The sequence below is a fragment of the Xiphophorus couchianus genome, chromosome 19 (assembly GCF_001444195.1).
Source record: "Xiphophorus couchianus chromosome 19, X_couchianus-1.0, whole genome shotgun sequence".
Taxonomy (NCBI): domain Eukaryota; kingdom Metazoa; phylum Chordata; class Actinopteri; order Cyprinodontiformes; family Poeciliidae; genus Xiphophorus; species Xiphophorus couchianus.
Genome location: NC_040246.1, coordinates 8,080,678 through 8,096,647, shown reverse-complemented (window position 1 = coordinate 8,096,647; position 15,970 = coordinate 8,080,678). Strand labels below are relative to the sequence as shown.

General features: G+C 39.5%; 1 protein-coding gene across 1 annotated transcript; it reads left to right on the top strand.

The window, feature by feature from the left end:
• Window positions 1-320: 320 nt before the first annotated feature.
• On the top strand, window positions 321-11,112 carry bmp4 (bone morphogenetic protein 4). Its single transcript, XM_028001107.1, has 4 exons — window positions 321-590; window positions 4,816-4,938; window positions 5,546-5,910; window positions 9,198-11,112. Exons 3-4 carry the CDS (start codon window positions 5,553-5,555, stop codon window positions 10,037-10,039), a joined length of 1,200 nt encoding a protein of 399 aa, XP_027856908.1. The 5' UTR covers window positions 321-590; window positions 4,816-4,938; window positions 5,546-5,552; the 3' UTR covers window positions 10,040-11,112.
• Window positions 11,113-15,970: the final 4,858 nt, after the last annotated feature.

The following is a 15,970-nucleotide window of genomic DNA, read 5'->3' as shown; positions in this document are numbered from 1 at the left end:
ATAGATAGATAGATTCTCCTCTTTTAATTGATCATCTTTTCTTACATCTCAATTTAACCCCAGGAAGAAAACATGGGAGAATATAGTTCCATCAAGTTAATTATGGTCAAATGTCACTAAGCTTCGCGTGTAAAAATAAATAAATAAATAAATAAATAAATAAATAAATAAAAACTGTCAGCGGCTTCCTATATTCAAGCGGAGGAGGAAAGAAGGGGGGTGGGTTATCCAAGGTGTCTGAGACAGATGAGGGAGGTGGGGGTAAGGGGACGGAGGAGGAGGAGGGCAAATTGGGCGGACACATAAAAACTGTAGGAACCGTAGATGCTGGATCATTTGGAGAGTTTGCCCGTCCTCTGCGCACCGAGTGTTCTGGAAAAGCCGCCGCACAGCCTGAGAGCCGGCTTTTAGAGCTTTCACTGAAGGATAAATGTGCTGAAAAGTCGCCCAATTTCTCCTCCAAGGTTCAATTTTTCTTTCATTTTTTTATTTTTATTTTTATTTTTTACGGCGGAGCGCCTGGACTGTTTTGAGTCATCTCCTTTTTTCTCCCCCTTTTTCATACGAGGATACCTGTACCTCTACTGATGGTAAGCGCTCCTCTGCTGACGCACTCACACTTCTCGGAGATTTGACTAACAGAACATTTCAGAATTTATAGGAGGAACTTTAGACGACTTACGGTATTTTTTATTGGGATGTTTATTCTGTTGTTTTTGGGGCGTCTGAACGATTTTGCTGAAAGCCTGAAACCAATTCGGAACTAAAATTCTGCAATGAAAACGATTTCCCGTGCGCTTTAATGATCCGGTTTGAGAGGAAGGGAGATGAATGTGATCATTAACATGCAACAGGTTTTGGTCGGTTTGTGCCCGAACACTTATGGAATGACACAACCGAGGTAGTGAGATCTTTTCCAAACAAAGCGTCCGATATCCCTGCGCTTCGACCGTCCCCCGCTCAAATATGTTTCCATATCATGATCTTAATTGATTAAAAGTATTTTTAAAATAATAATGCAATAAGTACAAGCGATTTCACTCCACTCTACAAAGGTCCACGCAGCGACAAAAAAAAAAGGAAAAGAAATTCATTTTAATTCAAACCTATATTTGGCAAATTTTCCATGCGCAATTGCAATCTGGAAAAAAAAAAGTTTGCAATTGTAATTCATTGGATGTGAAGTCAAGCAGTCAAACATGAGTTTCAATAATAATAATAACAGTAGTAAAAATAATACAGCCTCTTCATTATGAGGTGTTGGCAGATATAAGACGGGAAAGTTGGTTAATCTAGGAGAAAAAAGACCATCAATCTCCTTCCAGTGAGCTCATGGGCTTTAAATAGCTGAATTTGAAGTAAAAAAAAAAAAAGTAAATTATAGGACACTTCTTCAGCTGTAAATTCTCATAATAAATACCAATGGCAATATTTAATCAAAATGAATCTTCATCTACTGTTTTATCCCCCATCCCAAGGGTTCAGATATATGGTCTTTATTACGTTTTTTTTTTTTTTTAGAAAAGCAAAAAATCAGAGATCAGAACTCACTAAGCTAACTGCAAACTATTTTTTTTTCTGTCATATTTATGAATTGCATCAAAACAGCTTCCAATGTCTCCTAACCAGTAACATGTTCTTTGACACACTTTGAGCTTAAACATTAGAGATATATGCCTTAATGCTTTAGTGGCATGAACTCATCTTTTGTTTTATTCAAAAAGACCATACCTATCAAAGAAAATGCAGGATGTTTTAATATGTTTCAGTACTTCTTCAGAGGAGCAACTGTTTTGAACTATTTTATTGGAAAAACAAATCTTTTTTGTCTGGACTGGGATTGTTTTCCAAATCTTTCATGAAATTAGGAATGAATCAAAAACCAAACCTCAAAGAGAAGCAAAGAATCAGCCAAGAAAACCATGAGTCATGGTGTGAGTTTTATGTTACTATTGTTTGGTATTAATAGTATGCCCTAAACTTACAACTCTACAAAACTCTCCATTTGGACGGCCATCAAAAATAATAACGCATGTACTTGTGTGTCAAAGCATAATATTGTTTCCGTGTAACTACAAGCTGAAAAACATAGCTTCTATTTCCATCAGACACGCTGCTGCAGACGCCTTTAATGTTAAAATCAGGTCATAGATCTGTTCCCGTGGCAACTTGTTGCACTCTTCTCTCCCTCCCTGCCCCGTTCCCATCTTCCCTCCCACCATCCCTGTCAAATTCCTTAGGAAACACATCTGAAGAGCCATGTGCATAGTCTGATCACATTATCTCTGGTCAGAGAGAGACCGGGAGGGAGGGAGGGAGGGGACGGAGAGGCAGGAGCAGGACCAAGCAAAGCCAAAGGCAGTTTGCTGCTGCGGCCTAATTGCACACTGCTCTGCATTTGTCATTGCAAAAATAAAATAAAATAAGTGTTTGTCTGCTGCTTGGTTGCAGTGATTTTTGAATCCAAAGCAACTTGAACACATTTATAATTAATGTCCTTCTTTGGTTTGATTGTTTGATGGAGAGGAGTTGAACAGGAAAATATTGTTAAAACTTTTTTTTCCATCTCCCAGATTAAACATGGCAACACATAACTTTTTTTTTGTTTTTTGTTTTTTCAAATTTTGAAGGATCTTCAATGATGGTTCTTTTAATTCCCCTTCCATCATCGTCACACCACTTTGAGTTGTCTGTGTGCCGTGGCCTGCAGCTTTCTCAGTGGCTGGTTACAGTTACAAGATGTCCTGTATGGTCACTGTTTTTCACTGCTATGAATCCCTGTAATCATGGGAGAGGCCCTCTCTGTACAATGAACGTTTGTTGTGCACTCACTGAATCACACACACTCACACACACACACAGACGCGTTTATCCCAGCACCCCATGGGTAATAGAGCTGATCATGTTCTGACCCCTCCTCTCTCTCGCTTTGCCGCCAGTTCTCACGAATATGCGAGCAGCGGCACACATTTAGTGCAAAAGCGCAGACGGAGCGTGCACGCGCACCCTCGATGTGCCTCTTTTTGTGTGTGTGTGTGTGTTGTTTTGTTTTTTACACACACTTTGGATCCAGTGTCATGACCGAGAAAGAAGGGTCACGCCGAGGTCAGCCTAATGCTGTTAGGAAAAACCGATCCTTGATTGCATGTACAGTGAGCCACGCAAGGGCTGAGATAATCACACAGATACCAAACCCGGCACAGTCGTGCACAGGGAAACTACGCAAAAAACACAAGTGTGTACGCTGTTCTTGGGAGTATAATGCTTTGCAGGAGTGATCAGACGGCCCTACGTTTTTTTTTCTCCCACGTTTTGTCACATTACTGCAGCAAACTTCAATGTCTTCTGTTCGGTTTTAGTGCAGTACTAGTGCTCAATTGTCAAGTTCGAATGAAAAAGGAAAAACTTAAATAAAAATCTGAAAGCCTGTATTTGTATTCTGGCCCTTTTACTCTTATAGTCCAAATGAAACCCAGTGCTGTCTTCACAGTTTACTTAAGAAGTCCCCTAATAAGCAAACGCAGTCCACCTGTGGGTAATTTAAGCTCGGTAAAAGTAGAGCTGTTCTCTAAAGGTCTCAGAGATTTTTTTGGAGAATAACCAGAGAAATTTCAAACAGGTTAGGTTGTTAAGTAATAACTGAAGCCTTTTATATTCCATGGAGCGTCATTCAGAAATGGAAAGAGCATAGATCAACTTCAAACCTACCAATACACGGCCAACGATGTAAACTAACAGCATCTAGAGGAGTTGTAGAGATCCACAGTTCTGGAGGGAGAATCCGTAGACAGGAAAAGCATAAGCCATGCCCTCCACAAATCTGGCCTTTGTGAAACAAAACCACTGTGTAAAGGAAGTAATGAAAAGGTCCTGCAGTATGTTGCAAGTCATGTCAGGAACAACATTAAAAAATAGTGTCAGACTATCTCCATGAACATGGAAATCCATAGTGATGGCAGCATGATGCTGTGGGAATGCCTTTCTCTAGGAAGTATGTCAGAGTTAAGAGGTGGCTGTACAGGCTTTTTTCTCCATAAAGCTGAATCCATATCCATGCCTCACATTTTAGACTTTTATTTGTAAAGAAAAATAAAAGTTAAGCACCACGTATCATATTCCTTCCACTTCACAATTACGCACTACTTCCTGTTACTCTTTCACACAAAAAGTAAATAAATAAAGTGAGGAAATGTGAAAAACTTTAAGGGATGTGAATACTTTTGCAAGGCACTGCATGTGTCACTCTCCGTATGCTGCTGCTTGGATGTGCACCAGATGAGAAAAGCTTAATTGAAGGTCTGCGCTGCTCCAGAGAACTCCCTCACAAATTTGGCTCTTTTATAAGTGTGACTCAGCTGCAGATAATAACTTAAATGAGCTCTTAAAGCAAAACGGCTCGTCGTTTCACGTAGATTAAGTAGCTCTCCATTATTTCCTCTTTAATCTGCGTCGGATGCAGTTATTGAACAATGTCTGTTTGATGTCTGTGTTGAGGTTAGAGCAATAAGTGATCAGCTGTCTGTTTTGTGGCACATACCTCCTTACATTCCAGTTGCAGCAAATAGCTAGCTTACCCACAACCCAAAATGATAAGCCTTAAAGAGACACTAGGTCTCTCTGCTACACGCCCACACACACACACACACACACACGCACGAACACCCCCGCACACACACACACACACACACACACACACACACATTCTCATGTGCTGGTCTTCAAGTAAATACCATGTAGCAACCTCAAGTGTTTGCAGCCGCGCTGAGTTTACAACCCTCTACCCCCTCCCCGTGTGTTTTCGACTGTATCTTTCAGGAACAGGGTCACTCCAACGCCCTCTTGCAGCCTCCCAACACCACCTAACATTTCCTGGAAGAACGTGTCCATTGCGTGCTCCCAAGAAACATGGACTGTTTTCCCATGCTTTCTTTTCTGTCGGTAAGTACATGGACAGTCCTCTCCCCTCACAGGGACCCTCAGGTTTTTTTCTTTTCATTTTATTATTATTTTTTTTTTCATGGCATTAGTTGAGAATTGAACCAAAGGTGTTGGGTTGAGTATGTGCACGAGGAAGAGTGCCTCTTTTTTTCGTTTTTAAAATGTGATGCAAGCAAGCAGCGAGAAAGCTCTGAGGTTTGCTCCATGAGTTACGCATTTGTTATGACCCCAGGGCTGGCTGCCTCTTTTACTTGTGCAACTATAGTGCAGGAGACAAGTGGAAGGGGTGGAGGGAAGAGGATTGCATTTAAAATGCTGGCGTCTGGAACCAGCTGTTTACATTCGGAGGATGTCACAAAAGATAAACAAAAAGCAGACTATCTGATGGGAGTCTGCTTTACTCTAAACATGACTGCATTATTCAAGGTAATTAGTCTGCATTTAGAGGGAATGGGTAAATAAAAGGGTGGGATACGGAGCCTGTGTGAGATACATTGTGGAAAAGGAAAGAGTAGCCCTTCTTTCTCCTTATGTCCTCTGACCCACCTGCTCAGCTCAGACCTGTCCTAATCATTTATCACCCTGTTCCATCTGCTGCCCCTGCCAGAGACATCATGATTCCTGGTAATCGAATGCTGATGGTCATTTTATTATGCCAAGTCCTGCTGGGAGAGAGCAACCATGCCAGTCTGATACCTGAAGAAGGGAAGAAGAAAGTGCCTGGCCTGCAGGGTCGTTCGGCTGCTCAGAGCCATGAACTGTTGCGGGACTTTGAGGCCACGCTGCTGCACATGTTCGGCCTCAAGAGGCGGCCGCGGCCCAGTCGCTCCGTCACCGTGCCCCGCTACCTGTTGGACCTCTATCGGCTGCAGTCGGGGGAGGCCGAAGAGGCCGGAGCGTACGACATTGACTTTGAGTATCCTGAGAGGTCGGCCAGCCGGGCCAACACTGTGAGGGCCTTCCACCATGAAGGTAAGGAAACCTGGGGACGCTTTCACAAGATGGACATCAAAATTAGATGTTAGTTAATGCACAAATTATGAAGTTTATGTGAATATTCTGTTGAGAACCTTCAGCAGTAGTGATGTGCTTTATAGCATGGCAGCAGATTGCAGAGAATTCAGAGTAAGACAAAAAATGCAAGAGTGCTCCACCCATCTCGCCATGACCAAGGAATCTAAGGATGTGGTCACCAAGCACAGTCTGCAGAGAGTCATAAAATTCAGCTAGTCAAGCTCTCCAGAGGCTAATTTGACAGAGCTCTGTGTGTTTGGTTTGTAACTGAAGGAAAAGACATACCTTCATATTACTGACCTACACTTCTTGCTCCACCCAGCAGAACAGGGTTTTAAAAAAGCCTGTTCTTGGCTTCGAAATCTAGCGTGATCTTCTCTCATGTCCCCAGTTTATATGCAGGGCTCTTTAAGAAAGATCGTCCTCGCCGTGCAATTATCTTTAATGCTTCTCCGCAGCCTTCTAAATAAAGGCCTCGCTGCAAACAATGTAGGTGCAGAGAGAAAAACGATGCCGTTCTTTTGGCCGAAGGGCAAAAGCCAGTCTCATGAGCCAGTGGGATGCAAAGACGAGAAGATCAGAGGGAATTTCTGTGCATTGAGACGGCTACATTTCAGCTCAAATGCAAATGGTTTCACTTGTATCTTACAAGAAAACCGCTTGATAGAATTAAAAAATATATACAGATGTAGAATAAAAAGCTTCAAAACAATATTTTGTTTGAAAGAAAAGGATTCGGTTTCCAAAATAAGTTAAAAATGAATTATGGTAAATATCGAATTTAGAAAACTGGGAGATTTTGTGACAGAAGAACAATGACTAAAACCTTTTTTCCTAATTTGTCTTGTCAAACACACTTCTAGTAGTAGAGGCAGAACCACACCGATACAAATCAAAAAACAAAAAGTTATGGTCTGGCATGAGAGCCATATGACATGATAACTTGAGAGTAAAAATACCCAAGTGTCACTGAAATAACTCAGAAAATGTAAAACTAAATATTGAACATCTTGCATTTTATAAAATCAGAAAAGCAGCAATTTTACTGTTAATAAATATAAGCAATGTAACGTGTTGATTTAAACATCATATTCTGATTTTTACAGTGACCTTTATCCTTTTTTATTTTAATACACAGACAGGACAAATATACCCACTAGATGAAGTGGTACATTTTAAGTGTTTATTGTGCCAATATAATTCTTTGTGGTGTTTTGCCCTTCGTAGATGAAAACAAGTATAAGAAGCTAATTCTAGCTGTACAATTAGGCAGGCTGTCTGCTCTTGTGGGGTTTTCTCTTCACCTCATAGCTATTTCAAAACAGTATTCCTTCATGATGCTCAGTCAAGGGCCAATCATGAGATTCCTATGGTAAGATAAGCTTAAGTAAAAAATACGCCGGCAGTTTTGAGGTCTTAAAATGTTCAATCATCACTGTTAAATTATTCATTTCTATCACTTTTATTTACTGTTATTTTGATGTTGAGCCATAGAATTGAATAAAAATCTAGAATAAGCATTAAAGGAGCAGTACACCTTTCCACCATTTTTTCAGTTTAAAGAGAAAAACAGAGTGTAATAGGCTGTTATTAGTCAGGCTGTGTAGGTGGAGCCAGATCAAGTTGGCTCATAACATCCAATTACAAGTAGAAAAACGTTTCAATTTGTGTTTAAAACAACACAGGTGCAATGTGCACTTGAAGTTATCCTAACTTCCTGCAAGCCGGCTCCTTGTCAATTCATTGCAGTTCAAACTCCCATATTCACGCAAGTCCAGTGTGTCCCTTCCTGCTTCTTTTCATGCCTGTAAATAAATCATCTATTTTATTTATACCTCAGCCGTTCTTTTATCAGATTTTATATTTAATGCTATTTCCGCGTGTTGTAATTCTAGCCTTTCAAATAGAAGAAAAATATGATCACTGATTTAACACAAAACCTAATTTTCTTACATTGCATAATTGCATTGGTGTTATATCACTGGTAGCCAAGCACATAGGAAGTGAGGTATTATCAATATGTTCCAAGACAGATATCTTCTTTTTCTATCTAAAAAAAGTCACCATGGTGGAGAGAAAATCATGCTATGGGTGTGTTTGCCACCAGCGGTATTACTGTATCAGACACGAAATGACTAAAAAAGCCATTTTGTTCGCAGTCATGTGGTGCATGCAAGACTCAGAATGACAAATACTGTGTCAATGATTTTATTACAGTCTGGCTATTCACGTTACCCTATGAATAGCTCAGCTTGTGCATGGGTCTGTACATCTCCACAGCCATCTACCCTCACCTCCTTTGCTGAACTATCTTAATAACATGCTTTGAAGCATTTGAAGTGGGAGTGCTTGCTTTCATGGAGCACCGTTGTGTGATGGTGTGTGACTCAGTCAAGTTCAAACCACAGGGAGGTATAAGAGTCTTCAGCAGATGGATGGTTAGATGAGGAGACATGTTTACAGGAAAGGCAAAGCATTCATTGTGGACTTCAGCCTGGAAAATTATGATTTTTATTGACCAGGTGTAATGTGGAGGGGGAAAAAATATTTTTTTTTCTGTTAAGCTATAAAGCAGACAAGACAAGAGAAGTGTGTGTGCCTGAATATCCTTTGCTTTTGAATGCATAGCATTCCCACACAGTGCCCTGTTTCCCGTGGGCTTCAGATATATGAGATTCTATCGTATTGTCTGACTCCTTAATGATTATTCATGATGAAAATGATAAATGTCTTAAGTGGACAAACTGCGGAGGCAATCAAAAGCACAGCAGGTTTTAATAATAAGAACCACCTGGGCCAGATTAGGGCCTGGGTGTGAAATAACAGGGGTGGATTGAGCAGGAAAATAGTAGACACAACATTCCTTTCCCCAACAATGGTGATCTTGCCAGAAATCTGCAGACTGTGAGTGGAACAGGGAGCCTCCACTGTGTTTATGCTGTAGCTGTGGTACGTTAATCACCACCCTCGGTGTAATGCATGTTTCAGCAAAGTGCTCAAAGAAAGGCACAGAGAGAATGGCAGGATAATCGTAAAAGGTAAAGGAAATTTAACAAAATTTTGACCTACTTATAATTTTTCCTGCCTCAGAGATCTTAAAAGACATGACAAGAAAGTGATGTCATTCGAATAAGGAGTAGGGATCTTACAAGATTAACATATATTTGTTTTATTCCAGATTTTCTAAGCGTTATCCTGGTACACTTTGACAAACATCCCATGCTTTTTCTCTTCCTTATTTTTAGAGCACATGGAGAGGATCCATGAGCTGGGTGATGGAGAATCCATGCCTCTCCGCTTCCTGTTCAACCTCAGCAGCATTCCAGAGGACGAGCTGCTTTCCTCTGCAGAGCTAAGACTCTACCGTAGTCAGATTGATGAGGCCACCGCTGACGACCAGAGTCTGCACCGCATAAACATCTACGAGGTCCTGAAGCCCCCGCGGCCCGGGCAGCTCATCACCCAGCTTCTGGACACACGCCTCGTTCGGCACAACGCGTCACGGTGGGAGTCCTTTGATGTCAGCCCTGCCATCTTGCGCTGGAGTCGTGAGGGCCTCCCTAATTATGGTCTGGCCGTGGAGGTTCTGCACCTCAACCAGACCCCACACCACCAGGGCCGACACGTCCGCATCAGCCGCTCGGTGCACCAAGAGCCCGGGGAGGACTGGGAACAGTTACGCCCTCTTTTGGTTACTTTTGGTCATGATGGCAAGGGTCACCCACTGACCCGGCGGACCAAGCGCAGCCCCAAACAACGGGGCCGCAAAGGCAGGCGCAACTGCCGGCGCCATGCACTGTACGTAGACTTCAGTGATGTAAACTGGAATGACTGGATTGTGGCACCGCCTGGCTATCAGGCGTATTACTGCCACGGGGAGTGCCCCTTTCCCCTGGCAGATCATTTAAACTCCACCAACCATGCCATTGTTCAGACACTGGTGAACTCTGTGAATAACAACATTCCCAAGGCCTGCTGCGTGCCAACAGAGCTCAGCGCCATCTCCATGCTCTACGTGGATGAACATGACAAGGTGGTCCTGAGAAACTACCAGGAAATGGTAGTGGAGGGCTGTGGCTGCCGCTAGCGCACAACGTCGCAAAAACACTTGGACAAAAATAGCGCCTTGAACAAAGCAATGTGGACACTAAAACAAATCAGAAGGTCTTTTTTTTTTTTTAAATGTTCACTTGGACCCTTATTTATAACTCTAATGAGGTGTATGTTTGTCTCACTTTTTTGTTTTCTTTGACAATATGATCATATATTTTGACAAAATATATATATATTTATATCTACACATTAAAAATAAATTGAGTTCCTATTTTAAACATAAAGAAATTGTTTATCCTTCCATATTGTATATTGGATTTTGTAAGTTGTTTTTTTATTCAAAGTATAGTAACAAAAGTAAAAAAAAAACTTAAAAAAAACACCCCCAAAAGTATTAGGTTATTTGCTAGTAATATTTATTGCTTTCATAATAAAAATGAACTGCATTCTACCACCTACAAGCCATGTCACAAAAATATTTCTTTTTAGCAAATACAATTTTAAAGTTATTTATTGACCTTTTTTTTTTTAACCAGTTAAGAACCAAATTAAAATACATTAAAATAAACTTAAGAAATAAAAGAAAATTGTCAACAAGAAATCTGTCAATCTCCATTAATTTTGTGGAATTTAAACTGGAATTAATGCCAGACAAGTTTAATTATTATATGGATTAGAGTTATGATTTGTTTTTCACTTTGGATAGATCCGTTCTGAGTCAAAGAATGGGACAAGAAGAGAAAATATGAAAAAGCAAAAACAGAACTGATCCAAGCAAACATTCCCAGAAGAACATCTGAATTCATAAAAGACAGGTTTATAAATACACCAGTTGTATAGTAGATAATGCAAAAAAAAATTTTGGAGTTTGAAAGTTGTACAAACAGTCAGATTTTAAATATGAAAGTAGTCATTTCCGCTGCTTGTATTTTTGCTGTAAAACAGCCCTTAAGTGGAACTCCCTCTAGGGCCTCCTCTACCGTATTCACATAAGAGAAAACATTGATTATTAAGTGATATCACCCATGAATAACTTGAAAATAAATTTAATTTGTACATTTATTATTACATGTTTTTAATAAAAAAGCTCTTGTAGGGATATTTACAGAGGATCTCAAAGGTCTTTATGTTTTTGGGCTATGTTGTCCTCAAATTTCACGTTAAAGTCAGGTGAGCTCACATGTGGTAGATGTGATACTTGATAAACCCATACCAACCTTGTTGTGTTTTTCAGCCTGACTGTGTTGGGGTGATGTGTTTTTTGGGGGGGGGGGTTTGTTCCAGACGTCCCCACGTTGGAGGCATGATTGTGTCTGATGCCCCGATACAACATGGCTGAGTCCTCAGAAAGATCAAAGGTTAGACGCTCTGTCTCCTGCCTTTGTCTTCTCTGGCTCATGCCGGCAGAGGAAAGACGGCTGTCTCCAGCGTGTCCCCCGCCAGACAAAAGGCTTCGACATAACTTATTTACAAGCTGACGACTGGCCCAAATTATATGATAATGTTTAGAGAGAATCCCTTTGAACTGCTGAATGACACTCTGGCGAGCATTGTCTGCTAGAGAGTGCCCGGTGTGTCTGCTGGTCAATATCTGAATGGAAACAATGCAGTTTGATAATAGCAGAACAATATTTTAAGGCTCTTGTTCTATAGTTCTCGAACTACAGCAGGTTACTTAGTGGAACTTAAAAACACTAAGAAGATATGTTGATATATAGCAACCTTTTGCACAATGAATACCAGGCACATGTAGAAATTACAAATATTTGTAATTTCTACATGTTAGGAATTAATTCAAAGCCACAGTTAACTATCTTCTACTTCTAAGTCAGAAAACCAGTGAAATATGCTAATTATTGCTCTTAGTGATCAGCTAAATAGTAGCTACAAGCTAACTACTCTTACCAATGATGCAATAATTACTGTTATCAGCGACAAGCTAACTTGCATTACCAGATAAGCCCATTTACTATTGGGAGCAACAAGCTAACAGCTGTTTGCAGTGAAAAGCTAATTGACAAGTAAAATTATATTAGCATTATAATGAAATTTATCATTACCCACACAAGCTAACAGAGGATCCCTTTTCTGCATTTTTAAATTGCATATTTAAAAGCTACAGGAACATGAACGCCAGCAGTGATTGAGCACTTTGTGTGAAGAAGATGTAATGAGACAAACTGTCAAAAAGTGCAAATAAGCTGTTCATTTCTGCAGCTTGCTGTATGTTGTAAACACTCAGCAGGCTTATTGGATTTTAAGGTTTGTTAACCATTTGCTGTGTGGAGTTGGCCAAATATTTTTGGCTGACTGCTGATAACGACCCATTTTAAGTTTCCTGGCCGAGTCCAACAGAATGTCCTGGTATTTCATAGATTTTAATAGTGCCATGTACTCTTTAACGAGCTTCTCAGGGGCAGTGCAGGGAATACAGGCCATAAGCATCATAAATCCTCCACCACACTTCACGACAGACATGTGGTATTTTTCAATGTATTCATCCTTTGACAAAAAACTGACCTGAAGAGCTTATTGCAGAAAACCGTTTTCTCCATATTATTAATATTGATATAAATAAAGATATCGCCATGTTTTAAGCATGAAGGGATTATGACAGATTTTAAGATTCTGATTGAAAATAAACCCCCATCTTTCCCCTTTACTATGTCAACCTTAGGGGATGTTTTTTTTGTACATTGTTTGAAATTTCAAAGAAAAAATTTAAGTTCTTAATCAAATGTCAAGGTTCAAGCAGAAATGCTTCCTTCTGGACTTCAAAAATGACAGCAAAGTGAAAGATTCCTCGTTTTTTCATGTTAATGTATAGCGGTAGGTTCAAGCTTTCGTTTTCAGACACAGTCACTGTTGTAGTTTGTGTCAATGAACACTGTGGGAAAATTTAAAGTTTAAAAAGACATAACTTGTAACATGCATGCATCAGATTAGGGTTCACCCTGATTTCGTTTTAGTTATTAAACAAATCACACAAGTTTGCATTTATCCCAGTGGAGCATGCTGAGGTGCCCTCAGGTCAACTAATTGCCCCTTTACTTCTCTTTGATGCCTGCATAACAGCATCAAAAAGAAGAATCTTATTTTGAAGTGTTTGAAAACAGGGGGGCTGGGCTGGGGAGGTTTTTCATCCCTTTTGTTCACTTTTTTGGGAGTCCAATTATAAAATCTTAACCAATCCATGCTGATATTTTGCAAGAACCTGGTATTTATAGTAATAGTCGATCTGGCCCAATATTACGTACACAAAGGGAACGGTTGGTATTCTGAGGCCTTGAAACTAACATTTAAAACTACCAAAGCACCTGTAAAGCTGCCATTTAGTTTACTGGCCTGCTTCGAGACAAGCCATTAAAGTTTAGATTTCGTGCAGGAAATCCACGTAATCCTTTAAATGTTCTGAAGAAATTCAGGAAATCAATGAGCGTGACTTGAGTGTGAGCGTGTGTGAAGATAAATAGGGGAAAGGGAGTCAATTACAGAATGACTCTTATAAACAGATTGAGGGCTTTGTCATTCCAATGTGACGTCCCACTTAGTCTCCTGCAGAAACTTGTTCTCACGCAATTACAGGTGAGTCATTAGGCAGCGGATCTATTGACACTACTGGCCTAAGTGATGTGCTGGAGTCTTCAAAAAGGCTTTTTACTCTGGCATTCCATCGTAAAGTAGAAGGCGAGTGTTTACAGACAGTAAAACCACCTCCGAAGAACAAAGGACGACAAGTTCCAGTCGCATGGCTTTGTTTTAGTGGGAGCACTCGAAGACTCTGTTGTGGAAATGTTCCTTTTACTTCTAAAAGTCACAAGATGTTGAAGATTTAATTGTGCATTTGTGTGTGTGTGTGTGGGGGGGGGGTTGCACGCATGTGTGTCTACATCAACCTTCCAAGAAGTCATGTGACTTTTACTGATAAGAATCACCCTTAATTAGAAAGCACTGGAAAGCATTGCAATGTTAACACAAGAAGGCAGTTTCATGCAAAAAGTGGTAACGACACATATTCTTGTTTAACATTTCGTCAATAGATTGATGTAAATGCTTCACCATGGTGTGTAGTTCACTAATTTGAGGGAAACTTGTGTACTTTTATGGGAATCCTAACAATATCAAAGTTGAAAAAAATTCTGAGGGTAGAGAGCTGTTGTCTAAAATGTAACATTTTCCATTTTATAACTTTGTAAAATGTTTATATCGTGCCAGTTGGACAATCTCTAATAAACACCCCATGTTCTCCAAGGAAAGCATGTTGAAAATTTGCATTCTACCTAAACCATATTAGCAACTTTTATAATGTAAACAGCCATTTCAAATTACGTTCATTCAAAACCACAAAAGCTAAATGTCTTTAGGATATAAATATTCATATACTGTACCTACTTTGTTTCAAGGGCTACTGTTAGATTTTACTCTTTGGAAACAACTATCTTCATATGACAAAAGAACAAAATATGTTAAAACTACTAAATACCTTTTTTTCCAATTCAGCAAAAACATGCCAATATAAATGAGAAGTGGAGGTTTAGTAGTGTTCTGAGGGATTTATTGTTTTGGTCTTTCACCACACATCCAGATTATGGCGAATGTACATGAGCTGCCAACGTTTTGAGTTACAACAGAGGAGATCCAAAGTAAAGCATTCAGCTTGGATCTTTTGCTTCCCGCGGTAAATGAAGAATAGTTTCTGAAAACACGTGCTGCTCTGGGATGTTTCAAATATCATTTTGAAAAGCCTTCAACACCACATACAGTGCACTGCAAAAGTATTTTCTAGTTTTTGTTTCTGACTGTTTTAACCAGAAGGGAAATTAGACTTGATTTTCAACTGTTTTTACAAATAATAATGACGATAACTGTGTTATCGACTTGAAACCGTCTGCTGTACAGCTCTCCTTTAGGATACACCCTAAGAAAGTCTCCACTTACTAAAGACATCTAAAGGCAAAAATATTTGACCATTCTTATCTATAAAACAGCGTAAGCTCAGTGTAATTGGATGAAAACCATGCAAGGACAACAATTTGCACATTTTTCCACTAATTTGTAACTGAATTTAGGTCTGGACTTATTATTCAAATGCATTAGTTTTTATGTTTGTTGATCTATAATCTCTAGCAAACACAGTTGTTCTCTATTTAGTACATAGGTGACGTCTGAAAGCAATTAGTTGCTTGCTTTTAGTTGGTGTTAAGAGTATAGGAGGCTGAATGCAAATTCATGCCGCATTTTTAAGATTTCTATTTTAAAAGTACCAGAAATCAAGTATGATAATTTACAGCATTAGGTGAATGACTGCAGTGTGGCAGCAAAAACATATAAAGATATAATCTTTATATGCATAGCCATTGAATTTTCTCTGTAGGTTTTCCTAGTGGATATTCAAAAATGAAAATGGTTTTATTTTTGTAAAAAAAAAAACAACAAGTAAATTATTCTCATTCAGCCTTTATCTCTAAGGTGCAATGATAATCATTTCAGTAAATATTGATTAAAATATTACTGTATCTGATCTGTGTGATCAGGACTTATTGCTGCACCTCAGAAATGAAAGGGCTTAAAAATGTTTGAAAACCCTGTGATAAAATATGACAAAAATATAGGAGTGTAATTATTTCTGCATGTCACTTCATGAAACCTATATTTTGCAGTGGTGTTGACACAAGTTGGAAGTCTCTGACTACAAGATTTACCGTTACTCAGTGGTTTCCAACTCCGGTCTTTTGACGACGGCCCTGCGTGTTTTAGACACTTCCGCATATCAGATTCAAAAGTTTGAATCACCTCTTCAAATTATTTAGGGGCTTAATAGTGAACCATTTTTTGGTTCATTTAAACATGCAGGACACTAGCACTTTGGGAATGACTTGGACAGCGCTGTCATACAGGAACACGTGCACTTAGTCTCAAACTTGAAATAATTATTCAATACTCTCTCGTTCATCTCTCTGGCATC

What these genes read in the sequence shown, in the direction of transcription:
- bmp4 (XM_028001107.1), top strand. Translation starts at nt 5,553, where the DNA reads ATGATTCCTGGTAATCGAATGCTGATGGTCATTTTATTATGCCAAGTC. An exon ending in GAGGGCCTTCCACCATGAAG is followed by an intron (nt 5,911 to 9,197) that starts GTAAGGAAACCT and finishes CCTTATTTTTAG; the next exon opens with AGCACATGGAGAGGATCCAT.